This window comes from Arthrobotrys flagrans (genome assembly GCF_004000055.1).
Source record: "Arthrobotrys flagrans strain CBS H-5679 chromosome Unknown unitig_9, whole genome shotgun sequence".
Classification (NCBI taxonomy): Eukaryota; Fungi; Ascomycota; class Orbiliomycetes; order Orbiliales; family Orbiliaceae; genus Arthrobotrys; species Arthrobotrys flagrans.
Genome location: NW_027137551.1, coordinates 3800288 through 3823788, shown reverse-complemented (window position 1 = coordinate 3823788; position 23501 = coordinate 3800288). Strand labels below are relative to the sequence as shown.

The following is a 23501-nucleotide window of genomic DNA, read 5'->3' as shown; positions in this document are numbered from 1 at the left end:
ACTCAGATTCCAGATCGCACGACTCGTAGCACTAGGTCAGCGAACAGCCACAGAGTCATAAATGTCAGATACCCTCCGAATAGAGTAGGAGGCTAGCGTTGTGTAGGACTAACCCGTATGCGTGACAGAAACTTGGCTAGGGTCGACAGGTTCGAATCCGTATTTGGTAGACACAGCCGGATATAATACCACCACATTCTCAACACGAAATCAAGATGTGAGTACTATGGTTGCGAGCGAAAAAAAAAAAAGCCTGTAATGTACCTGTGGGGCGGACCCACCCAGCTGGCAGCTGGACCCTGTAAATCTTAATACTTTACTGTCATGTCGACGAATTCATTATGCCTTGTCTCCGGGGTACTGCCGGAATTAAATAATTAACGATTGTAGAACGCTAGGGGATTAGAATCTTTTATAATGGTGCTGAGATGAAACTAGTGATTATTAAAGTTATAACAAGTTTTATTAAACATTAAATTCGTACTGTTATTGAAGGATTATATATAGGATAACTTGAAGCCTTATGGGTTTGATCATAAAACTCTGTTATATGGTAGGCTCTGGTGTTACGTTATAGAGGTTTGGGATGCCGTTTTAACTTTTAATATATTATTTTAAGAATTACTGAACTTGATGTCAGCTTGACGTGAAGCTGTTATTTGAAATGGTAGGATGCATATTGTATATTAAGTATATATAATTACTTTTTGGGGGGGCTTGACTAGCGTGGTAGTTACCTGTGGATCTGGTTTAATTTACCCCTCCGACCATAGTAGTTCTAGGGCCTTTTTGATAGCTACGGCAAGTATATTTTATTACAGTTACTAGGAGTAAGGGTTTTAATCGTTATATAGAATTTCGCGACTTCCAACCGGACAGGATTGATCATGGCAGCAAAATATTTTAGATTTTCATTAATTTAACTGGCTTCGCGAGCCACCTCCTAGTTGAACTATTGAACTATAAATCAAAACACAACAAGACATCCCAACTTATAACTACCTATAGATATACTTAAGTATCTTATTCCCAATAAAGTAGTTACAAATTGCGACATCGCTAGACTCTTCATCTTCCAACCGACCTATCCACAATACCCATCATTAGGATCCCCATTTGGAAAAGTACACACCTTACACCCACACCCCGGTATCGTACAACAGCCTAGACTCTCACAACAATCCGTAATAAACGTAGAGAGAGTACAATGCGTCCCAAGTCCCCCACAAGTCGGCTTAGGAGGTGGCTAACCATCACCCAAAGTCAGTAGTTAAGTAAACTCACCAAAACTCTTTTCGTTTTGTTACTAACAAAGGATTCAAGGACGTACCGGCACCAAACAACTACAAGCACTACTAACCCTCCCCGGGTTCCCGTCACACTGTTTCTCCCACGGCCCTAATCCCGTCGTAGCCGTCACGGTGGTGGTAGTAAAAGAAGTACAGAAGCTCGAGGCGGTACTGATTCTTGAGGTCATAGCGCGAAAACAGTTGTCGCGGTTACAGGCAGCTGGGGTATGTCTTTTGACATTTTTGACATCAACACCGTCGGGAATGCTGATTGCTTTGAAGCCGATGCCGTCAGGGTCTTTTTCGATGGTTATGGTGGAGAGGGTGGGGGTGAGGAGGGTTAGGATGGTGAGGATGAAAGCTGGTTTCATTTCGTAGGTGGTTTTGGGTGAATTTGGGAAGAGGATTTTGATAAAGGGTTAATTACAAGATAGAAGGTTGGATGGCTTTCAATCGACCAATTGAGAATCCACAGGTTGATTCGAAGCCAAGGATATAGCTACTAGGCTAGAATAGCATCGAGGAAACTGGAGAATGGCCTCCAATTTATAACCATCTCGAAGCTCGGAGTCCGACAAACCCCAGCCGCTCACAAAGCAAAGATCAAGTCAAAAACCAAAGCTAAGATCTCAATTGAACAAAGAAGGGAAAAAATTCCCCAAAATCTGGCTTCGCTAAACCGCATCGTGGTAATAACCCGCATGCCAAGCATCTCCATAAATTCGTGTGACCTGTCAAAGATTCCAACAAACCCTGGAAAAGAGCCAGCTTACAAACCCTTCAAGACCTCAGAGGTCAGCAAATATACTAATAAGGTCTCGGTTAGATGCGCGGGGAAAGGAATGTTGATTGTTCTAATAAGCCTTTCAGCAGAATGGGGTTTTCCGTTGTATGTTCGTACATATTTGCGGCTGAACTATTGGTCTGCCCCTCATATATCGTGCATGTATCTTCGACAGTATCGTCCACCAACGTATTCGGCCCCCCAGACCACATGCTCAGGCCTCCCCAACATAAAAAATAGTTAGTATACAGATTCCCCACAAAAACCGAAAACTCCGTTAGGCGCCCATATTTTAACCCTGCGTCCCTTAAAAACAGCCGGTAATGGAGAATGTAAAAGTACCCTCTTACTCGAAATGTACCCCTGTAGTTGCCGACATCTTCGACCAGGACCAACTTTACTACTCAAAAGTGATATCAGTCTCAAACCCCGAAAAGTCCACATCCATCTTCAGCCCTGTTCCAGCACTACTGATAGGGTATGAAAGATCCTGGGTAAAGTCATGCACCATACCCGCCCCTCCTACTCCTCCTCCAACCCCTTGATATGCATTGAAACCTGTCAGTCCACTAAACCCAGCATTCCCAGTCTCCGTAACCCTACCAGCCCCCATTCTCTCCTGAAAGGCTCTCAAACTGTCCTTAGAATCTCCAATCCCATATTGAACCTTCAACCTCCATCTAACCACTCTAGCCAACTCTTCCAACTCCCCTCCAGAATTTTCAAATTTTTTGAACACATACGGCGGGGGAGAATCCGCATCGATTTCCTCTTCCAAACGCCTCAGTCCCACACTAATAGGCAATGAAGAAACATTCATCACTCTTGCAAGTTTAAATAGCTCTGGATAATGTTCCTCCATCCTTCCTTCGATCATCCGATAATGTTCTTCTTTCCTTGAAAATAAGACTCCAGGAGGCCGTCCAAACTCTCTTTCAAAAACCGCGTATCGTAACGCCAGTACCAGACCTGGTAAAAACGCACAGCTTTGGCCTTGTTCGGGCCCCACATCTCTTAAAAATCGAATCCCAATAACTATAGCCCTGTCAAGATCCCCACGCAATACATCACTATTATCCTCCATCATAACATCGATAGAATGATATTCTTTCGCCAGTAATGCAGACAGCATAATGACCAAACTTCGTAGCATGGTGATCAACGCAATCCTAAGGTGGCCGAACTTTAGTCTCGGTGGTCCTTGTTCTGTTGGTCCAAACGTTTGGCCCACTTGTCCGATAAATTTGATTGTTTCAATGCAGTGATTTATTGTCGTGGATTTTATTTGCTGAGGTACGCCGTTGTATTTGGCGGCTATCGCGGTCATGGCCCACTGATACAGGAGCATTGGATGGGAGTTTAAGGAGAGAGTAGCGTAGAACGGTACCCAGCCGATATCGTGTAATGAGCCACCCCGGGACCGTTCGGGGAACCCCGTTTGTAGTAGCTCGATAAGATGGGTACTACATGCGGATAATTGATCCATGCGAGATTTGAGCTGGGCGGCCATGTCACCTAGCGGAGGATCAAGGCTGTTGAGAGAGGTGAATGCTGAAGTGGATATGCGGTAAAGATTAGTCAGGCAGGGAAGCAGAGAGACAGTTAGTGGCCTCATGTTATTAATATTAAGTTCGAAATCTGACGGCATCTGAGAGGGGTTAGCGAGAGAAAGCCTCCGGGGAGAAGGCACAAGATTCTCACCTCTACGTCAATACTTGCTTCTGGTATCGATGGTGGGCGGTCATAGATTAGATTGCTTGTGATGCGGTTCAAACAGTAGGCACTCCAGAAAGCACGCCTTTGTATTCGCACCAATCTCGTTTCATTTTCAGGATTGTGAGCCTTGCTGCGTTGACTGAGGTGAAATTCACCTTCGATGGAGATATAGAGAGCACGACGGCTCAGCCGCCAGGCATCCTGTGAAATCTTAGTGTGCATAGAGAAGAGGCAGAGTAGGAGGATATTTTGGACGGTGGGGAGGGTAGAAGCTGGTGGTAGCCGTTCCCTACATATGAGAGCGGCTTTATAGAATCGAAGTGCATTTGTTTGAGGGTCCTCGATTCCAGGAGGATGTGAGAGGCAGGCAATAGCGAATATCATGTACAGATAAAAGTAATCTTGGATGTTTGATTGATTTATATCGCCGGGATTCGAGTATATGTCTTCGTACAGACGGATAATCTCATGGCGAGACAGAAACGGGAAGCACATCTGTTCGTTCTCCAGGTAGGATATTCGTAAAATATCCCCGATAGGCTCCAAGGGAAGACCTTCAGCAGCATTGATGGACTCGAATGTTGTCGATCTTTCGTTCGCGACGAGGTGGGAGAGCTTAGAGATGCAAGGTCCATGATCCTTGAGATGCAGAGTTTGGACCAGGAGTCGAGCGAGCGATAGATCTGCCTGTGAATAGACTTCCTGAGAGAGCGGCGTCGGAGTTTTTTCTGTAGTTGAATGTGGGATGGAGGTGGCAGAGGATCGTTTTCCAGGGGTAAGGGGGTTGGATGAAATGGGATTGTTGGTAAAGTATGATGACAAGGAACCTTGACGATTTTGAGTTTCCTTCAGTTCACGAGTTTTTATGTTGATGAGAGACTGTAGCTCGGAAGCACGATTTTCAAGTTTCTCAACGTGTCTAGTCGGCCGTTAGTCGGGATTAACAGACACAAGGCAAGATATTGGTGGTGAATTATCAGTACCCTCGAGCGAGACCTAAATGTGAGATAATGTCGGGCACAGTACAGGCCACCTTAGCCCGTATGCAGGCTGAGCAGGACGGTTGCTTGCCATCACACTGCAAAAATGTTAGTCGCTTCGTTCGATACCATATATAATACGTATATGATATAATAAGCATACATAGAATAGATGTTGAGGTATAAATGACTGACTTTGATCTTTTTCTGTTTGCACCTAGCACAAGCCATGGTGGTGAGATTTATTGTCGCCATTGTTTCTGACTGTGATGGCGGAAAGATAGTAATTTTCTGCTGAGGTTGTCTAGCTGAAGGAGAAGAAGCGGGAGGTATCTGATCAGGAGTGGCAGGAGGTGTGTTCAGGTAGCTAGAGATGGTCGTGAGAAGGGCATCGGCATATGCATCTAGCATGAGGACTGTTTTGTCCGAGGGCGCTGCTGCTTCTGCTGCTACTAGTAGATGAGAGTCAGCGTGCATTTGATTCCCCGTCCCAGGACCTCGAACAGCCATTCTAGATGGTTTTCAGTGATGCTGAGAACGATATCGAAAGATATCGATCGATAGATGATACCGACGACTACCGGCCGACGATTCTATCGAATGGAGTCGATCCGATGAGTTTGTGTCCTCGACACGTTGTAGGTAAACTTGTGTTGAGGTAGTCGCGTGAAATTGTGTTTTAAGCAGCCACAGTCTAACCCAATACCGACTTAGATGTAGACTGAGTTACGATCCCGAATAGATATTGTGAGGACCAAACTATAGAAGTAAATGAGTAAGAGCAATTGAATAGAAGATGGAGATGAAGTTGAAGTTTGAAAGAAAAAAAAATTTGTAAGAAAAAACTAAATTACTCTTCCAACCTCGTGATATTGTGGTATCTATCGAAAGGCTATTCTATTTGAGTTCTTCTATTACGCTGACTCTCATTGTGTCGCAAAAACACCCTGCCCAGTCTATGATGTTGACGTCATAGAACAGACCCTCTGCAGACTACCCAAAGTCAAACTAGTCTCGAGTACTTATGATATCAAGCCGCCCTGACTTTGTCTCAAGTATCAAACCAAGTTCCAGGTACTCCACTTGCACTTAACTCCACTCCTAGTAGGTAAAGGCAAGAACCTTATTGGACGACTAGTTGCAAGTTCACTACCTTCACCAGTTCAAATCTAGTTCCTTGGCTATTGTATTCGCATTTACAGGGTAGGTATACTGCTGTAAGGCCCACCAAATTCCATGCACGCATATGCCTGATTTCGTACACCCATATTTAACCAGTCTTTGGGGGTATCAACACAGCTATTGGCTGGATATTAAGAGTCGAATTTCCAGCAAATGTATTTTTTATATTATACTAGCCGTAGTCAAGTCTGCCATCCGGCATCCGAGCGAATTAGATCTGACCTAAGCTAAGGAAAGTACAATTGGGGACTGGAAGAAGCACTGGCCACATGGCCACAGCACACCAGCAGAGGATGAGACCAGGCGATGACGAAGATGATGCTAACTAGCTCCTGAGATGCAGTCTGATCAGGTCGAGCACTTTTGCCCTTTCCCCAAAAGTTTTGACAAAGAATTATCATTGGCGGTAATTGATACCCACTACCAGGATTAAAACTCCAATTGGCCACCACCACCATAACACCACCATTTGCCCAGAACATCTTGATACTCTGTATCACCGACTTCATTCTGAAGCAACTTGCTTTGCTTTAGACCTCAGAATATCTCCCCGTTTTTATTGTTCATCTGATAACTCTGTAGCTAGCTGTTTTATCAACAACATTCTGACCTCTTTCTAAGTCTGTTACAAGCCTGTGTCGGTCGAAGTTTGTGAACTTTGAAACGACTTCCCCTCAGCTACGCCTCCGGATACTACTATGTGATATCTTGATATTCAAAAATCAACATCCCGTTTTTTCCATTAATTCAACCGATTGATGGCCGGGAATGCCCCGCGAGCTTTGCGAAAATGGACCAATCACAGGACCCTAATCTCCCTCCGACCTCACAGGCTGGCCTTTCAGACGCCCCGATGGACCCTCCAGAAGAGGTGGGATTAGCAGGACCATCTTCTACACAACCCCCGAGAACGAGAATGCTTCTCGCCTGCGATCGATGCCGTCAGCGAAAAACAAGGGTCTGTCATCTCCATCAGTGTCTGGATATTAAATCTGATATCAATTTGACATTTTTCCCTATCAGTGCGACAGTAACTTGCCGTCTTGCAATGCGTGTCTTCAAGCAGGTGTACCCTGTATGACTGCCGAACGGGATCGGCCGCTTCGTGCATCTACCAGAACACTGCCCCGCGAGTAAGCTAATTTCATCAACCAATTTTCAATGTTAAACGGTATACATATGTATCAGTCTACTAACGAACAAAGCTATGTTGAGCGCCTCCAAAACCAAGTAAATGATCTCGAGGCCCAGTACCAAGCCTTGCTTCAGCAAGAGTCTACCATCAATTCGGCTCATTTAATGGTCGGCCACCCCACTGTCAGCGTAGAATCTGCCCCAGGATCATGGGTTCCTCCTCCTCCAAACCCACCTCCAGCTAATAGACCCCCCGACTCAGCCTCGATTTCCGATTTAAGAGTCCCCACCCATGACCCTCTATCATTTGGAGCTACTTTATTCGAAGCCATCAAACTCTCCGGTTGCGATCCTCTTCGTGCTGAATCGCCAAATATACTCTTTGGCAGCCTTTCTGCCTCTCTGAATCATGTCAAAGCCCTTGACCTCCTCAAAAGTATGGATTTGCAAAGTTTGAATGCTGCGGTTAACAACTACATCCACTTCATACATGCACATTATCCCCTACATAGCGGGGAGGAAGTTCGCACAAAGTTTGCTATTATGATGAGGCCTGACTACCAATCCGGTCCGATAGCTCCTGCCGAAGAATTAGTCATATACCTTGTCGTAATTCTCGGTATGACCACTGCCCCCCAATTTCGGTCTGTTCAACTCTTCCCTCAGATGCTGTACTACTCAGCTCTACGAACACCGGGACTCTTTGACAACCTTGATTCAATCGCAATGACGCAAGCTTTGATTCTCATTGCCGTATATTCTCTTTATGACCCTGCTGCTGGATCCAGCTGGCATATCCTTAACGTCGTTTCTTCTCATTGTCTGTCGATGGGTTGGCATCTTATTTCTTCTTCTTTGGGTAACGGTATCGAAGGGACGGCTCGAGGATGGGCATTTTGGACCCTTTACTCTCTTGACCGGTCAGTCTATTTCCTACATGTTGCCTTATATTAAATATATATATATATATATTTCAAGGCAATACTAACAATATTATAGCATGGCTGGAGCGTCTATGGGCCGCCCTTTCACAATCGCTAACGACGATCTAATCACCGTTCCAGTCCCCGGAATGCGCACCCCAGGTCCTTCGGATGACACTGGCTATCTATCCGGTCCACTAATCAGCTATTACCAATTACTCTACCGAGCGTGCCGGAATCCCGAAGCCGGTTTCGCACACTGGAGCTCCGAATTCGACGAATGGTGCACCAGCACCAAAAACGGAGTAAACAAATACATCTCCGCCGCCCCCAGAGCCGATGACTGGATTAACTCCATGTACAAATACATCGATCTAGTCTACTACCAGGGTCACCTCCTAATCCCCCAATTTAACACCGAATTTCCCACCATCACTCCTGAAATCCATGAGTTATACACCAGCGAATTAATGTATCGAGCCTCGAAGATGGTAGGGTTGAGCTTTGGCGTTCATCGATATCCGTTAGCGTGGACAGCAGGGTACAAGGCTTTTACTACGGGCATGAGTTATCTATTCTGCGTGACGTTGAGGGATAGAAGTACGATTAATATGCCAGAGATTCATCATGTTTGTACGGCTTGTATTAATCTTATTGAAGTGTTGGCGGCGAAGTTTGATGGGTTGGCTGTGTATGCGAGGGTTTTGGTGAGAGGCGTGGATATGATGTTGAGGTTGTATAATGTGGAGGGTAGGAATAGTGTAAGCCCTCCCTATTTCAGCCCAATCAAAGTCACCTGTGAACTACGGGAGACTAATGAAGTTTCGCAGCCCATTGCAAACGACCCATATTTCTTGTACACGCCATACTCAGACGCCATCCCACGATCTCCAAACTCAGGCGTCCCATGGCCGCCGGATGTCGCTGATTTGCATGTTAGACGGTTTAGATGTCTTTCGAGATTGTATTTAAGGGCTATGGAGAATATTAGACTCGAGTACTTTCCGGACACGAAAGATGTTTATGAAACTGTGGGTGAGGTTGCAGTTGGGATGTGATGCCGTTTTTATAGATGACCTCGAGAGTGGGATTATGCATGGGTTGCTAAGTCCTTTGTAAAAGCTATGATTGAGCGGTTGTACAGTTGTATGTTATGCTATTGTATACTGCTAGATTGGGATTGTAATAAATGTTGATTTATTTTTCGCCTCTCAGAACTAAAAAGGTCCTTTATTTAGTGTCTACCACATATACGTAGCAGAGTCATAGATATTGAACAGCCTCAGGGGATATTTGTGAGTACCGAATACCAATATTAGCAGATAATTCGCGCACTACGATACATAAACACACTGAATTCCCTACGGAAGATTTATTCTATAAGCATGACTATTTACAATTGATGCAGCTCCTCTATATATACAGTCCAAATTCCCACACGCCCCCTTAGCTCCCTATCCTGACACCTCAATGAAACTCAAAAAATTTACAAAACCTCAGTAGTCCCCCAATTCTCGGTAGCAATAATAACACCGCCCTCTTCCCCAAGCATAACCGCCGCAGTTTTGGTCTCCGTGGTCTCCTTATCCATATTCAAAATAACTCTATACGCAAAGATCTCCTCCTTATTCCCATCGGGGCCATTGATCGTAACATTAAACTTATCGCGTGCCATGAATGCAAGTTTCTTTGAGATTCCCATGGGAAACATATCTTGGTTTACGGTGTTGTTGGAACCGATGGAGAGGACGGTAGCGGAACCGGTGTTTTGGCCGAAGTTCCAGTTGTAGGCGAATTGGATGTCTAATGGGAGGAACGGGGGGAGAGGGCCTTCGATGGCTTTGGTGAGGGTTAGGTGGAAGGTTTGGGTTGCTGGTGGGGGGGCGACGGCGGTGGCGAGAGCCGGCATTTTGGGTTGTTTGGGTGAGTATATATCCTTTAATTTTGAGGATATGTGGATATTGAGATAGCCTCGTGGAGAAGATAGTTTGAAGGTTGGTATGAAGGCTTTTGGTTTCTTGTAAATTGATGTGGACGATTTGGATATTTCAGACCTTGAATCAACGAAGTCTTAGGTATTTATACACATTCTCACCCTGTCACCTCAAGATACAAGACAGGTCAACTTGAAGCATTTCCGAGTTTCCCGAAAAAACCGACCGCATGGGGCATACACAAAATCCATAGAAACTTCCACAAACAAGCTTTCACAACTTCCCAGTCCTGGCAAAGCCTTCCCAACAGAATCGACGGTCGTTTATGCAACGTTCCCTAGATGCATGGTTTAAACCAACCGGGGGTTCATAACCCTGGGCAACGAAGAACTTACGCTATCATCCAAGCGGGTTACTTCGGCCTAGTTTATCAGATAGGTAATCGAAGCTACCTATCGCCATGTATTGTGGAAAAGGCTTAAGCGGAGACTATTCTATCACACCATACTCCCGCAACGTTGACCCCACTCTTTACAACCCTAGGAATGTCTTGTGACCCGTGGCTACAGTTCCTTAACCTGGTTTTCTCTTTTCTTTTTGGCAGGAATGTGACGTGGAATAAATGCCTCGTTTAGCTTCAAATATTCGTTTGATATGGCGGTCCGGTTAGGTAGGTCAACGGCGGGGGCAGGAGTTTAGCAAGAGTTGTGGTATTTTGTGAGTTGTGATTACTCGATTAGGGATAGTGGGTGTGGATTTGGCTGTTTGGGGAGTCGTGCAATTGATTCGATGCACGGCTTCTAGCCTAAGTCAAATTTTTGGATCGTACCCGTGTCCGCCCGTATGTCATACCGTTGCATTTGTCTAGTATTTCCACCGGTTTAACTGAGATAATCAATTTCTGGGCAAGCCTTGCCAGCCCTTTTTTTTTTTTTGGAACAAAACATCCTCCATCGCCTCGTAAATACTCAATCCATCTCATTAGATAGACACTGAAATACGCAACCGACGCTTAAATGCATAACGCGCACACTGGATCACGGTCCCGCTAGAAGCTTACGTTTTGTATCGAGCATTATATAAAAGCATTCTATGACCATTTAACTTCCCTGGAGATTAATCCAAACAGTATGAGTTTCGGGAATGTTTTGGTCTTAAATACAATTTTAGACTTCGATAGATACTATAATTGTAAATTAGAATTATGCAACGTATTAATTGATCCCTTACCTCGGCATTAAAGTAATGGTATGGTGGGCGGACTGTACCGCCCTCGCCTGGAAAGCTGGTTTCTTTCAGCAGACCAGTTATCAGCAGGTTCATAATCGAGTGAAGCTTATAGAAAAAGAAAAAATAATTAAACATCAGTTTGTTGTTTATTTAGTAAATGCATTCTTACATACATCACTCGTACTCGTCGCTTAACCATTCAGTTATGATCTCCAAGCTTCAGTAGCACATCGAGCTCTCATCACATAAGGCAGGCCTTATGGTGAGCAATACATATATATCCATATAAAACACTGAGTCTCATCTAAGGACAAGGTCAATCAACCTCCACCTCTCCCAATGTAGTAACGGCTCCAATATCCCCCGGGCTGATATTCCTAATTCCCTATCGAATACGAGCCTGACGTCGCCCATTCGAATACAACTTCGAAAGCACCACCAAAAAAAATTTCCAGAGTAAAATTTTCTTTCTCGGTGGAATATGCTTTTGATGCGTGTCAAGTCCCCATCTCCGTGCATTTCATCGACGTTGGGAATAAGGGATATAAATAATTGAGTTATATTTATTATTCTTAATTCTGCGGCGGCGTCCTTGTTGTTCCCAAATTTAAGGGACTCCACTTAACTTTAGGTAACCAGCCATCCGAATTCCGTAGCAGATCAGAAAGTAATAAAACTCCGGCTGCCAATGGCAGCTTTCGGGGATTTCTAAATGAGATAGAGCCCACAAAGCAGTTCTATCTCCTTAAAAATATTGAGTACCAACTCTACGGGTTTGTTTTTTAGAATCCCACGAATGTTGTTTGCAAGTTTCAGTAGTCCGGTTGAAAGAGCTATTAGCCCAGCAATAGAAGCGGCGAAAGAAAGTGGGTCGGACATATCAGATCTGGTGCTTGATTCTAGGTTAGGTGGCTCAATTCTTGCAATGGGTATATGGGTCTATCTTATGCACGTTAGAACACGCCGAGGCCTGCCCTTTATAATATTAACTGATATGCCGTCTAGCCACCAACCCCTCAGTTTAGATGCGGGAAAAAGGAATAGATGTTACGTGAACTAATCTGGTTGCGCAGCGCTGAGCCCGCAGTTAAGCGGCACGGCTCTGGTGTGTGAGGTATGAAGAGCAGGGTGGCGGTGGCTAGGCCAGGTATTCCCCAACCTCAGGGCTGCTCAATTTGTTGTAAAAGGTGCGTTGTTACGCCAAGTTAGTCGCCCAAAGCAGACCGCGTAGAGTGGTTACTAGTTGACACCACACGCGCCTTGTAAACATATTTCGACCTAACCCAGCGATATCACCGCATCATGAACCACCCCTCGCCGCAATTGACATCATCGTTCTTTCGGGAACCCGGCTGACAGTACGATGAGTTTCACATCAATTCCTCTCACATCACACTCGGCTCCTATTGATGAGTACATCGTTCTCTGGACAGCCGACAAGTACAAGAAACTCAAGAAATGGCATGACGGATATCTGCGCTACCATACGTTCAATAAACGGCTAATGGTTTACGATCATCTTATGAACAAAGTAGTATGCTTAAATATGGTATCCGGAGTTTTGGTCGTTAGTTGATTCCGTAACTAATGAGCCGTCGATTATCTAGTGCGATAAATTCTTGCCAGAACCGGAACAGATGGATGTTGGGGATGAATTGATATTCGATTCACATCTTGTCACTATCGAAGACATAAAAGGACGGCAAGCTCAGGATCTCAGGCCTTTATTCGAAAAGACGGTCGATAGAAGAAGGGAGCGAGGATCAACTGCTACACCAGTTAGGACAGCTGGAAACCCTGGCTCGTCAAGGCAGTCACCTACACCCACTCTACTCCGAAGTATACAATCGAGGCCATCCACGGGTCATGGCCGTCCTGTGTATCCATCTCCAGCGCCAAGGCCTTCTCCAAAGGAGCCTGGATCCAATGTCGCCGTTCCTCAGAAGAGAGCCTCGCAGGGTCCACCAGTAGTCCAAAAGATCAGCTACAAGCCATTTAAGGTATCCAGGGTGGAAGATAACAACCCTACTCCTGCCCGGCCGACAACGAAACCTCATAGTGATACTGCAGGAAAGAACGATAGGAGACAGAAGGGCCGTACCCCACCGTCGCCCGACTTTGAGTTGGCAACAAATCTACTTGATGCCGACGACGATGTAGAAATTCTGGAATTAGATTTGGAAAGGGGTGATTTTGCTACAAGGCCCCGGCCACCTAGCCGAGTACGCCCAAATCCGCCACCTCCGTTCAAACCTCCAAGACCGCAGAGCACTGTTCAAAAGACTATAACACAGCAATTGGGCGGCGCAGAGGAAGCACCACCACTTCATCCGCCAGCCCCAACTGTAGCCCCAGTGAGCCAAACGACTAATCCCTTGAGATCTTCTCCAAGGATTCCGCCATCAACTATTACTACAAATTACTCGCAGGAACTCCTTTCTTCCCCATCATTCAGAAGTAGACCGAACCCGCTCCCCGTTCTAGCCCACGAGGCCCCAAAGAAAGATGCGTCTTCACCAATACAGAGTCCTTCGCCGGTCTCAAGTCCAAATCCACCACCTGAAAAAATCCAAGAATCGGGACGATTGACCCTCCCTTCCGCTACTAGTAGGAATAGGCGGAAGTTATTATGTGGTCCGTCAGGTCGGCGAAACAGTGCAAGCAAAATGGTATCATTATCTCGCCCTGTGTCAACACTTTCGATATTAGAAACATTCCCTAAAGACAATGGCCCATCCGAGCCTGTGAAGCCTGGGAAAGCTGGTAAAAAGTCGCAGAAAGAAGCTAGATTGAGCGTACCTTCTCGGCCTGAGGGTCCAAACTTACAAAAAAACAGCCCTGTGGATCATGATGCTTCGAAGCAACCTGGATATAACCAACCTGGAAAGAGCAGCACACGAGAGGAACACTGGAAACCCCTATGGAATTATAATAATGATCCTAGAGACTCTGCTTCTACCGGTGCAGAAATGCCACGTCATGTTGGCACTGCAAACAACCAGGTTTCAAAACAAGATGACAAATCTAACACGAAATCTCAGAAGAAAATTCCAGAACTATGTATTTTTTCATCAGACGAAGAAGATCCTGAAGTTGTGCTGTCTAAGCCAGCTTCAAAGCGAACAAAAACATCACCCCCCTCAGATTCAGATTCATCTGCAGACGAATTCGAACCAATGACGTCTTCCGCAGTGCCAAAGAACCTTGTTGGACAATCCAGGAATGCAAAACTACAATCTCGCCAGGCTATATCTGAGGCTTCGAGGGTGTGGAGAGTAGAAGAGAGAGCTGAATAGGGTCGGCTCCACGCAACGAACCTAACTTTAATGATAATATGATACAATGTACATATTTACGTATAGCCAATGTTAACACGAATCTACGATTTCACCACTGTAGTCCGCTCTCTGTTGTGGAAGTCTGTCATATGGATCCATGTATCCTGCGAAACCACATGTATCTGCTAGTTTCCCATCGTTGCATTGCACAGTATCCGTTTCTAGCGGCTCCGAAAATACTACCCAGAAAAACGGCGTAAGGCTACGGAACTTGATACCTTTAGAAATTGAGGCTGAGTGCAACTCGAAATTCTACCAGCCTGCAAAACATGTCTTTTCAGCTTGTCTTGGCACACCGATGGAGATAAACGATTGGTACGCAGTCCAATTCACTTTCCCATCGAATCTTGAAACTCCAGTGTTGAGGCATCCAACGTACATAGACTGATATCGTGGCTACAAAATTCATCGCACAGATTGTACCCCCCCACCGCTACTATCATTGGTATCAAAGATGAATCCCCCACAGGGATGGCCTGCCAACATAATTTACTAACCAGCCCTAACGATCTTGGGGATGTAAGATTTTACCATCTAGGGCGGCGCCTGATAGAGTTTACAACGGCCGCAGGCACGCCTTCAGGTGGCAGGAGACCGCAACCGGATCCGCATTGCCCGCTCCGATGGTACCGCCCTCCCCCCGCGAGCAACTTCTTCGGGAGACAAATAGAATTATTAGCAATAAAAAAGTTTTTGCAGCGTGATGGGAACCCGATTCCTGGAGAGACTTTAACGATACATGGCCTGAGAGGTATGGGGAAATCGGAACTAGTACCCCAGTACATCAAGGATTCAGAACGGCAACGGGTGTACTCAGCTACCTTGCAAGTCCGGTGCTCGGATCGGAACATGATGTTTGAGTCGCTGAGATTGATTTACAACGAGCTATCTTTTCGACTTCCCTACATGGAACATGAACTTCGCAGCCTCGAAACTCCATCTAGTGAACTTGCCCGCATGGCATTTAGGACGATTATACATGGTATTACGAAGCGACTAGTCGCACTCTCGCCACTCCCTTGGCTAGTTGTTCTTGACGACTTCCAGTTCCAACTAGAAGGTATCGAAAAATTAACAGCTTCGAACGGCCAGACAATAATTACGACAATAGAGTCAAGAGGGCCGTCATCAAATTTTCTTGAAATTCAAGGAGTTGAGGACACTACCGCATTTCTGATAATCACACAGTCCCGAAAACTTGGGAAAAATACATATCAGTATAAGGGATCTACCAGCGTAGATGATGTTGAAATTATAAATCGCAAATTGGGAGGCAACCCTTTTGCTTTGAATATGATTGGTTCAGCTACTTATTCGACAGGCATTTCCGGTTGTTCTGGCAATATCCCAAGTCTTCCGAATCTTTCTGGTGCGCCACGATTTCAAAAGATGATTTTTTTGCTTATGCCCATAGTCCTGAGGAAGCAAATCACATTCTACCTGTGGTAAATCTTGCTTTTGCTACCATGGAAAGAAAGAACCGCGGGTCAATAACAGCTCTCAAAATTCTTGGTCATTTCAACCCTACAGGAATAACAAGCACAGTGCTCGTAGATATAATCTCAGGAGGTCACGGTGGTTGGATGTACTTGTATGACAATAGTGATCAAGATGACATCCAGACAGGTACCGAAGTTGGAAAATTCATGAAGGATATGAAAGATATCTGGAACCTCCTTCGATTTTTCAGCATCCTTAATTACGCTTTCGATACAGAAACAAATGAGGTCAGATTACTGCCACATCCAATCGTCCAGGCTTGGATCCAACGCCACCTGAGTGCCATCCAAGCGACGAGATGCCTTTTATTTGTGGGCATGAGTCTGAGCAAACATAGAGTACTTGCATACAGCTGGCCAAAGACGTGGCCGCAGCTCTACAACGGAGAAATGGCATCCCACGTTCGATGTTGCTTTAGACATATGGATCGATTAGGATTCTTCAACTCAGGGCCAGAAAACCCTTTGTGAAATTTGAATACGCTGCATTGGTACCAGAAAGGTTAGCTGCGGCTTTCAAACTTTTTCGGGATTCCGAGCGCCATCTAAAACTTTCCGAACTAGAGCTAGATCTGTGGAACTACAACTCCAGGGAGGGCTTCCCTGATGCCCTCTATGAATTTACTCGCAAGCTTAGCAAGAGTTATTGGGAAACTCGAAATCTAGAAAAGGACTGGAAATGGCACACCAATGCATTAATCTTGAGAGAAACGGAGTGAAGGTTGAACTGGAAGGGCATCAAATTCGGGAGGGATTATCCCAAAGTGAGCAAATGGAGTACCAACTCGCAAAACTAAATGGGGAACTAGAAGAGGAAGTGGAATATTTGTCTGACTCCGAATACGAAGTCCTTGACGATGAAATTACCGATATTGTGGGGATAGTTTCTGGGAAGCATCATATCGGAAAATTGGTTGAGATAATATTTCACCCTCTCAAATGTGATCCGGTTGATTACGACCCGGACGTTTTGTTCCAGCTTCTGCGCTCTGATATCGATCTTAATACCCAGGACCCAGCATCATTGGAAGCAGAATTGATTATCAAAGCCTTTAAATCTTTTATTAAGAACAACGTCAACTTAGGGTGGAGCGATCACCACTGGAATACTATACTACATGTCGCGGTTCAAGAAAACCATTCGTTGATAGTCAAGCTTCTACTGAAATACACTTCCCGGTTCGACATAAACGCAACCGATTTTTCCGGGATGACACCGCTCGCATTTGCCGTTACTAAGGGCTCAAAATCATCGGCTGAGCTCCTAATTAAAGCAGGCGCAAAACTTGACTTTCGGTCGACTTCACCACCACTATTGTTTCGGGCGCTCTCGACGGATATTGAGCTCGGATTCCTGAAATACCTACTAGAATACGGCCTAAAGGACAGCATCAATGAACCGCATTTGCACTATGGTACCATACTACATCATGCTGCATTCACATGCTCCACAGCTGTTGTGAACTTACTGTTGGAATATGGGGCCGATGCAAATGCGGTTGATTACATGCAACTCACCCCACTTACACTGGCCATCACGCTAGACTATGCAAACGGTGTTTTGGAACTTCTGCTAGCACACACCAATACAAACCTCCTAGATTACCGCAGAAGGCGTTTAAACATGTTACGTTGTCGGGGCGGTGACGTTGCACTGATTCGAAATTCCCATCCTCCGCAGAATAACCGAATCTTACCCTCCCAACTAAGGAGAGAAACGATACAGGCGGAAATTCTCGTTTATTATTGGCTCAGGTCGCAAAGTTATCGGTTTCGGGGATATCTTTAGAAGTTCCAAGCCAGATGTATCATATACTAATGCGTGTAGGCTTCAAGAAATTTGCGGTATTAATACGTAGGCACGAGAAGGCTCTGTCGGTGGATAACAATGGAGATATTCGTTCAGATAGGTGCTCTGATTGTGGGAAAGAAATCAGGTTCGATACCTCTGCTTTCGTTTGCCAGAGATGCTGCTCGACGCTGTTTTGTGGTGACTGTCGGCGTAATAACGCGCGCACCGACACAAAGATCGATACAGAGTGATTGCAACCCGGGATACGACGTCAAGTTGAGCGAGACAGATTGCAGGCCAATAGTCAACGGTAGAAATTTCCAGTTCCGGAGGGTAGCGTGCAATAGTATTTTCAGGGACACCGCAAAACCGTTTAAAAGCTTACACTGAGAAGCACATACTTTGGAGTTTGGCAGAATCCGGACAAATCCACTCGGTCAAGAATTACGCCGAGAAGCTACCAATACCAAAAAGGGCCATGCTCGATATCGATGCAAAAGATTTTACAGGCTACACAATCCTTTACTTTGCTGCTGAGGAGAAGAAAGACGAGACATTGACATATTTAGCTGCGCAGAGAGCAACTTTGGATGCCTCTGATATAGCGGGGTGGTCTGTAGCCCACTCCGCTGCTACCGCAGCTCGCACGGCCATTTTAGAGTATATGGCGGCAGAAGGCGCGAATTTAAATGTCCAAGACGCATATGGTCGGGCGCCCCTTCATGTAGCGGTTCTGGAGGGAAATCTTGAAACTGTGAAGTTGTTACTTCGACTTGGTGCCGATCATAGTATAGCTAACGAATATTGTCGGCGCCCCTGCGATATAGAGTCTATTGCCCCGGAAATAAAGGGGGTTCTAGTGAAGTTTAGGCATGCCACTGGAGCGCCAAAAACATCGGGTTTACCACAGGGCCCAACATCTGAGTCTAGGAGGGCTATCAGGGCGAGGAAACCAGACGAATATACTCTTCTAGCTTCTAATCCACTTGTCTATGCAACGGACGCCCCCTCGATTTTCGGCACCTAGCATAGCAATGCAAATGGCAATGTCGAGTCTTAGGATTCTCCTATACACTAATATTATCAGCTCGGAATAAGCAGAAAACTTTGATCTCCTAGCTTTCTTTAATTGAGGAAGTACGTTACGTATACGTGTTTATGACGAGCGGAATATTCAAAATGATGGATTTATGAAAACCTATCAGATATTTTCATGAGATTTTCGCAGCTATCGTAGTTAACGGAATTAATTGATTTCTTGATGCGGAGAGTTCTCAAAAGCACCACTGCCCAGACCTCGCTGCTGAGTTAATTACGTCGCGTCGGAATTTATTTATTCACAGTACCGCGAACTCGATTCACCTGAGGATGTCATTAGCAACACAATCCTCAAGATTTTAATGGCAAATAATGCAACAAACGTGGCCAAGCCACATGGTCGCAAACCCATGGTAAACGAAGCTGAAACAGTCGGAAGAACGGGAATTACTAAACCGACATTTTGTGGCATGATTCAGGATCTTTGAGATTAGATTGCCTTATTTTGATAGTATTATGTGATCACTAATTTTCTAAGGTTAGTTAGCGAATATGCTTCCAGGCCAAATTTTGCGAATTCGGCCTAATAATCTCCCCGCAAGTCTTCTTTTTGGCTGCTGTTAGTTAGGTCGTGTCTCGGCCGACTTGTGACTAATGAATTAGCCTTTGCGGCTCGAAAAACTTAGCGAGTCAATGGTGCTTCTCAGCTCCTGATCTAACTCAACGAAATCAGATCCAATTAGCTAACAGTTTTCACGAATATTATAAATCAGAGCCTTAGAAATGCTTTCTCTGTTAAAACTTTGGCCTCAATGAAGGATTGAAGTTCAGAACAATTCTAATACTGAGATACAAAACACAGGAAAGCTTATAGGTGGTATTCAGGCTGACGGCTAACGTTAGCTATATGACGAGGTAAGGTTTCTCCGAACGCACAGGCCAAAATTAGTTTTACCCACGATCTAGCGTCAAGGGTGACCACACATCATCCATGAACTTGGACTCGATTCGCCTGCATGTAGGGACCTAGCACCTTTTCAGGCAAAAGTTTGCGATGATTTGATAATCGGTGGGTCGAGAAGTCCGATGGCCGACAGGACATTTGCTGCATGGTCATCCAGGAAAGTGTATCCTCATGCAATAACGGGAAAACTAAGATTTTTGTTGTAAATTGAAATTGAGAAAAACGGTATTGCAGTTTTCCCTCCAACAGAAATAAAAGTTAAAAGTAAAGGCGTCAGTTCTTCAACTCGAACTTTATATATAACAACCTCAAAGCACCTCGCCGACTTTTTCAATTCTAGGCTTTCTTTGTGCAAAATACCACCAATAGAAGAGGTTGCACCGGCTGCCCCAGCGCACAAAGGCTCCCCGTTCGTGACCAATTTATTTGTTAGTGTCACTGCATACCAAAGAAAGGCCACGGCGCGTCACCATTGCGATCCAACGGCTAGTTACCAGGACCAAGGTTAAAATAAATACTTGCTGGGTTCTCTTCTCTATAACAATCATCAGTTACACTTCTACAGGCTCTCCTTTACTACCCCAAATTCAGGTTCCAAATGGTCGCACATTCGACTGACGACGATACTGTTGCGCCAAGCGTCAACGCCCGGGAAATGGATAGCAAGGAGAAAGTCGCCCCAGGTGTCGAACAGCCTATCGACGAGCCTGTGGAATTGGCAAAGGTTATGTCGCGTGGAGGAAATCCCCCGGAAGAAGACATCGTCTACCCAAGTGGCCCTAAGGTTCTCCTTATCATCGTCGGTTTGATGTTGTCGGTGTTTTTGGTCGCCTTAGATCAAACTATTATCGCGTATGTATTCTGTACTAGATCGCCCAAATTTTTTTCGGCTGGATCAGATGGTGGAGCACCAGACAGAAACAGTTTTCCATGCTGTGGGTTCACATGGACATCCCGTCCGAAGAATCCATGAGAGGAATAGGCGAAATGTCGGCTAACCTCTTGGCGATTTCTTATGGTGTTTTAGAACCGCTATTCCCAAGATCACGGATCGATTCAAGTCTATCGACGATATTGGTTGGTACGGCAGTGCATACTTTTTGACTTCCACCGCTTTGCAACCTACGTAAGTTTTGCTTGGTCAACATCTTTGCCCTATACTTTCATAATTCTGTGATTAGATGGGTACTGACCTCCTTGGCACACAGATTCGGTCGCATCTACAAAATCTTCAGCATTAAGGGAACCTTTCTCACGGCTATATTCCTATTCGAACTTGGTTCCTTGATTTGCGGTGTTGCGCCGAACAGTACTGCCTTGATCGTTGGACGTGCGATTGCTGGTAAGCAATATTCTGATTCGAGAGTTAGTCGAGTTGAACGGGGCTCGGTTTTTCCATTTTGGGAGTCTGGGGTGCATCACTGGGAGATTTCGGAGTATCCGGACTTAGTCGAAAGCTAACCAGGTTATGTTGTTTTTTTTAGGTCTCGGTGTCGGTGGTATATTTTCTGGCGGTATCGTTATTCTCGCATATGTTTTGCCCCTCCAGAAGAGGCCATTGGCCTTCGCCTCAATCGCCTCTATGTGGGGTATTGCAAGTATCGTCGGCCCATTACTCGGTGGTAGGTTTTATCTCCAGTACGCCCCTTTTGCGGCGTCTAGATTGTTCAGAAGTCTATGGGTCGATTATATTTATCTAACGTTGGAATTTATTTCTAGGTGCGTTCACTGACCATGTTTCATGGAGGTGGTGCTTCTATATCAATCTTCCATTAGGCGCAATTTCAGTTGCTGTTGTCCTATTGGTTCTTAGGATTCCTCGTGAGGCCAATCCGGAAGGCTTGACGGTTCTAGAACGTGTTCGTAAGCTTGACTTGATTGGTGCTGCCATTTTAATCCCAGCCGTCGTTTCTCTCCTTCTCGCCCTCCAATGGGGAGGTGTAACCTACCCTTGGAAGAACGCCAAAATCATTGGCCTCTTCGTCTGCTTTGGTGGGCTGATTATCATCTTCATCTTTTCCCAATGGAAACTTGGTGAAGCTGCGACACTTCCTCCCAGGATCTTGAAACAGCGAACAGTTCTTGCCAGTCTAATATTCGCATGTTTCTTCGGAGCCGCCTTCTTCGTGGACGTTTACTACCTCCCAATTTACTTCCAATCTGTCAAGGGATCGAGCGCCACCAAATCCGGCATTCAAGTTCTTCCGATCCTTCTCAGTTGCGTCTTGACGAGCATCGTTTCAGGAGGGTTGATTACTGCAATAGGATATTACACTCCTTTCTTGATTGGGGGCGTGGCTCTATTTTCCGTTGGTGCCGGTCTCATAACAACCTTTGATGTCGACACAAACTCTGCACATTGGATTGGATACCAAGTTATTGCAGGTTTAGGCGTGGGTGTTGGTTTCCAGGTTCCAATTCTTGCTGTCCAGACCGTCCTCCATATCGACGATATCCCCGTTGGAACGGCTATCATTACTTTTTTCGTGAGTGAATTCCCTTTAGAACGACTTAACGGATCTCGCTAACATTTACATATTAGCAATCTCTGGGCGGCGCTCTCTTCATCTCGGTTGGCCAGAATATCTTCTCAAACGGACTAAAGCAAGGTCTCGAACGCTTTATTCCCGAAGTTCCGTCTAGTGTCTTCCTTCTCTCCGGTGCTACCGAGATCAAAGACGTCCTTGCTAGCTTTAGGCTAGAGGACAGGCTTCCAGATGTGCGCAAGGCGTATATGGTCGGCTTGAAGGATACATATAGACTCGATGTGGCGCTTGCATGCTGCGCGTTTGTCGCTGCATGTTTCCTTGAATGGAAGAATATCAAGGCCGAGAAAGAAAAGAAAGAGACGGAGGCAAAAGAGAAAGGCATCCACTTGGAGCCAGCGATCGCTGTATAAAATGTTATGTTCACTCGTTCGTAATGTTAATTCTGCAAAAGTTGCCTGACCTATTTCGATTTTGTCCATTTCCTGTATGCAAAACCTTAAGACGATAGGGTAGGTTCCGTACGAGGCAATAATGTTTATGCTATTGTGCTAATTCAACTACCCCACTGGGCTGTGGCCTATGTAATTTCTCCCGATTTCGATAAACTCTAAAATTAATACATATACACCGTAAATCCGTCACTTGTACCGGGGTGATAGCGGGAAGAGCCACGGAAGTATATGCAGCTTTGCCACGAACAGTTTACTTTTGCAATTTTGGGAATAGCTGGCATTCCATCGCCGGGTCACGGTATTCGCGTTGAGGTGGCACGTTTCAAGTTCTAGCCTAGATCGAGAGAATCGATCGCTAGTTTGTGATCACCGCATGCATATAATTTAAGCTTATCCTTCTTTGTTCAATACATGTGGGATCAAAGATATATCGTTGATGCAAAACCGTTTTCTGAGCATCGCAAACCAAACCAATTTCTACTCTGTTACTCTCCCGATAAACAGCCCGGTACCCCTTTCCCAGTGTAAAATTTATTGGTTTAAAAATTTCGCCAGCCCACCGTTTTTGCGTGGGGGATTAGAAACAGGAGTAAAAAGTATATGTACGAATGTCATACTTAAAGACATCCTACGACGTTTATCATAAAACATTTCCGTAGGAACTCGTAAGTACCTACTGCTACGTTTTTTATTTATTTTTTCTGTTGTCCCCATTGCCGAAACCAACGGCTTCGGTTGGCCAATTGGCCATCACGAA

General features: G+C 45.3%; 8 protein-coding genes across 8 annotated transcripts; 5 read left to right on the top strand and 3 right to left on the bottom strand.

Moving 5' to 3' along the window:
* Positions 1-998: 998 nt before the first annotated feature.
* On the bottom strand, positions 999-1660 carry DFL_006470 (uncharacterized protein; the record flags this gene model as incomplete). The annotated part of the gene is made up of 3 exons (XM_067635905.1): positions 999-1084; positions 1159-1246; positions 1331-1660. 3 exons carry the CDS (start codon positions 1658-1660, stop codon positions 999-1001), a joined length of 504 nt encoding a protein of 167 aa, XP_067490288.1.
* An 813-nt stretch (positions 1661-2473) lies between these two features.
* DFL_006469 (uncharacterized protein) lies at positions 2474-5279 on the bottom strand (the record flags this gene model as incomplete). The annotated part of the gene is made up of 4 exons (XM_067635903.1): positions 2474-3721; positions 3775-4708; positions 4773-4867; positions 4965-5279. The coding sequence occupies 4 exons, from the start codon at positions 5277-5279 to the stop codon at positions 2474-2476; spliced, it is 2592 nt and encodes an 863-aa protein (XP_067490287.1).
* A 1462-nt stretch (positions 5280-6741) lies between these two features.
* Positions 6742-9066, top strand: DFL_006468 (uncharacterized protein; the record flags this gene model as incomplete). The annotated part of the gene is made up of 4 exons (XM_067635902.1): positions 6742-6909; positions 6975-7084; positions 7157-8005; positions 8085-9066. The coding sequence occupies 4 exons, from the start codon at positions 6742-6744 to the stop codon at positions 9064-9066; spliced, it is 2109 nt and encodes a 702-aa protein (XP_067490286.1).
* Positions 9067-9494: 428 nt separating this feature from the next.
* DFL_006467 (uncharacterized protein) lies at positions 9495-9917 on the bottom strand (the record flags this gene model as incomplete). Its single annotated transcript, XM_067635901.1, has 1 exon — positions 9495-9917. The coding sequence occupies one exon, from the start codon at positions 9915-9917 to the stop codon at positions 9495-9497; it is 423 nt and encodes a 140-aa protein (XP_067490285.1).
* Positions 9918-12535: 2618 nt separating this feature from the next.
* DFL_006466 (uncharacterized protein) lies at positions 12536-14468 on the top strand (the record flags this gene model as incomplete). Its single annotated transcript, XM_067635900.1, has 2 exons — positions 12536-12706; positions 12780-14468. 2 exons carry the CDS (start codon positions 12536-12538, stop codon positions 14466-14468), a joined length of 1860 nt encoding a protein of 619 aa, XP_067490284.1.
* Positions 14469-16781: 2313 nt separating this feature from the next.
* On the top strand, positions 16782-17798 carry DFL_006465 (uncharacterized protein; the record flags this gene model as incomplete). Its single annotated transcript, XM_067635899.1, has 1 exon — positions 16782-17798. One exon carries the CDS (start codon positions 16782-16784, stop codon positions 17796-17798), a length of 1017 nt encoding a protein of 338 aa, XP_067490283.1.
* A 481-nt stretch (positions 17799-18279) lies between these two features.
* Positions 18280-18828, top strand: DFL_006464 (uncharacterized protein; the record flags this gene model as incomplete). Its single annotated transcript, XM_067635898.1, has 1 exon — positions 18280-18828. The coding sequence occupies one exon, from the start codon at positions 18280-18282 to the stop codon at positions 18826-18828; it is 549 nt and encodes a 182-aa protein (XP_067490282.1).
* A 1573-nt stretch (positions 18829-20401) lies between these two features.
* On the top strand, positions 20402-22702 carry DFL_006463 (uncharacterized protein; the record flags this gene model as incomplete). Its single annotated transcript, XM_067635897.1, has 6 exons — positions 20402-20655; positions 20831-20929; positions 21012-21145; positions 21288-21425; positions 21523-22289; positions 22346-22702. 6 exons carry the CDS (start codon positions 20402-20404, stop codon positions 22700-22702), a joined length of 1749 nt encoding a protein of 582 aa, XP_067490281.1.
* Positions 22703-23501: the final 799 nt, after the last annotated feature.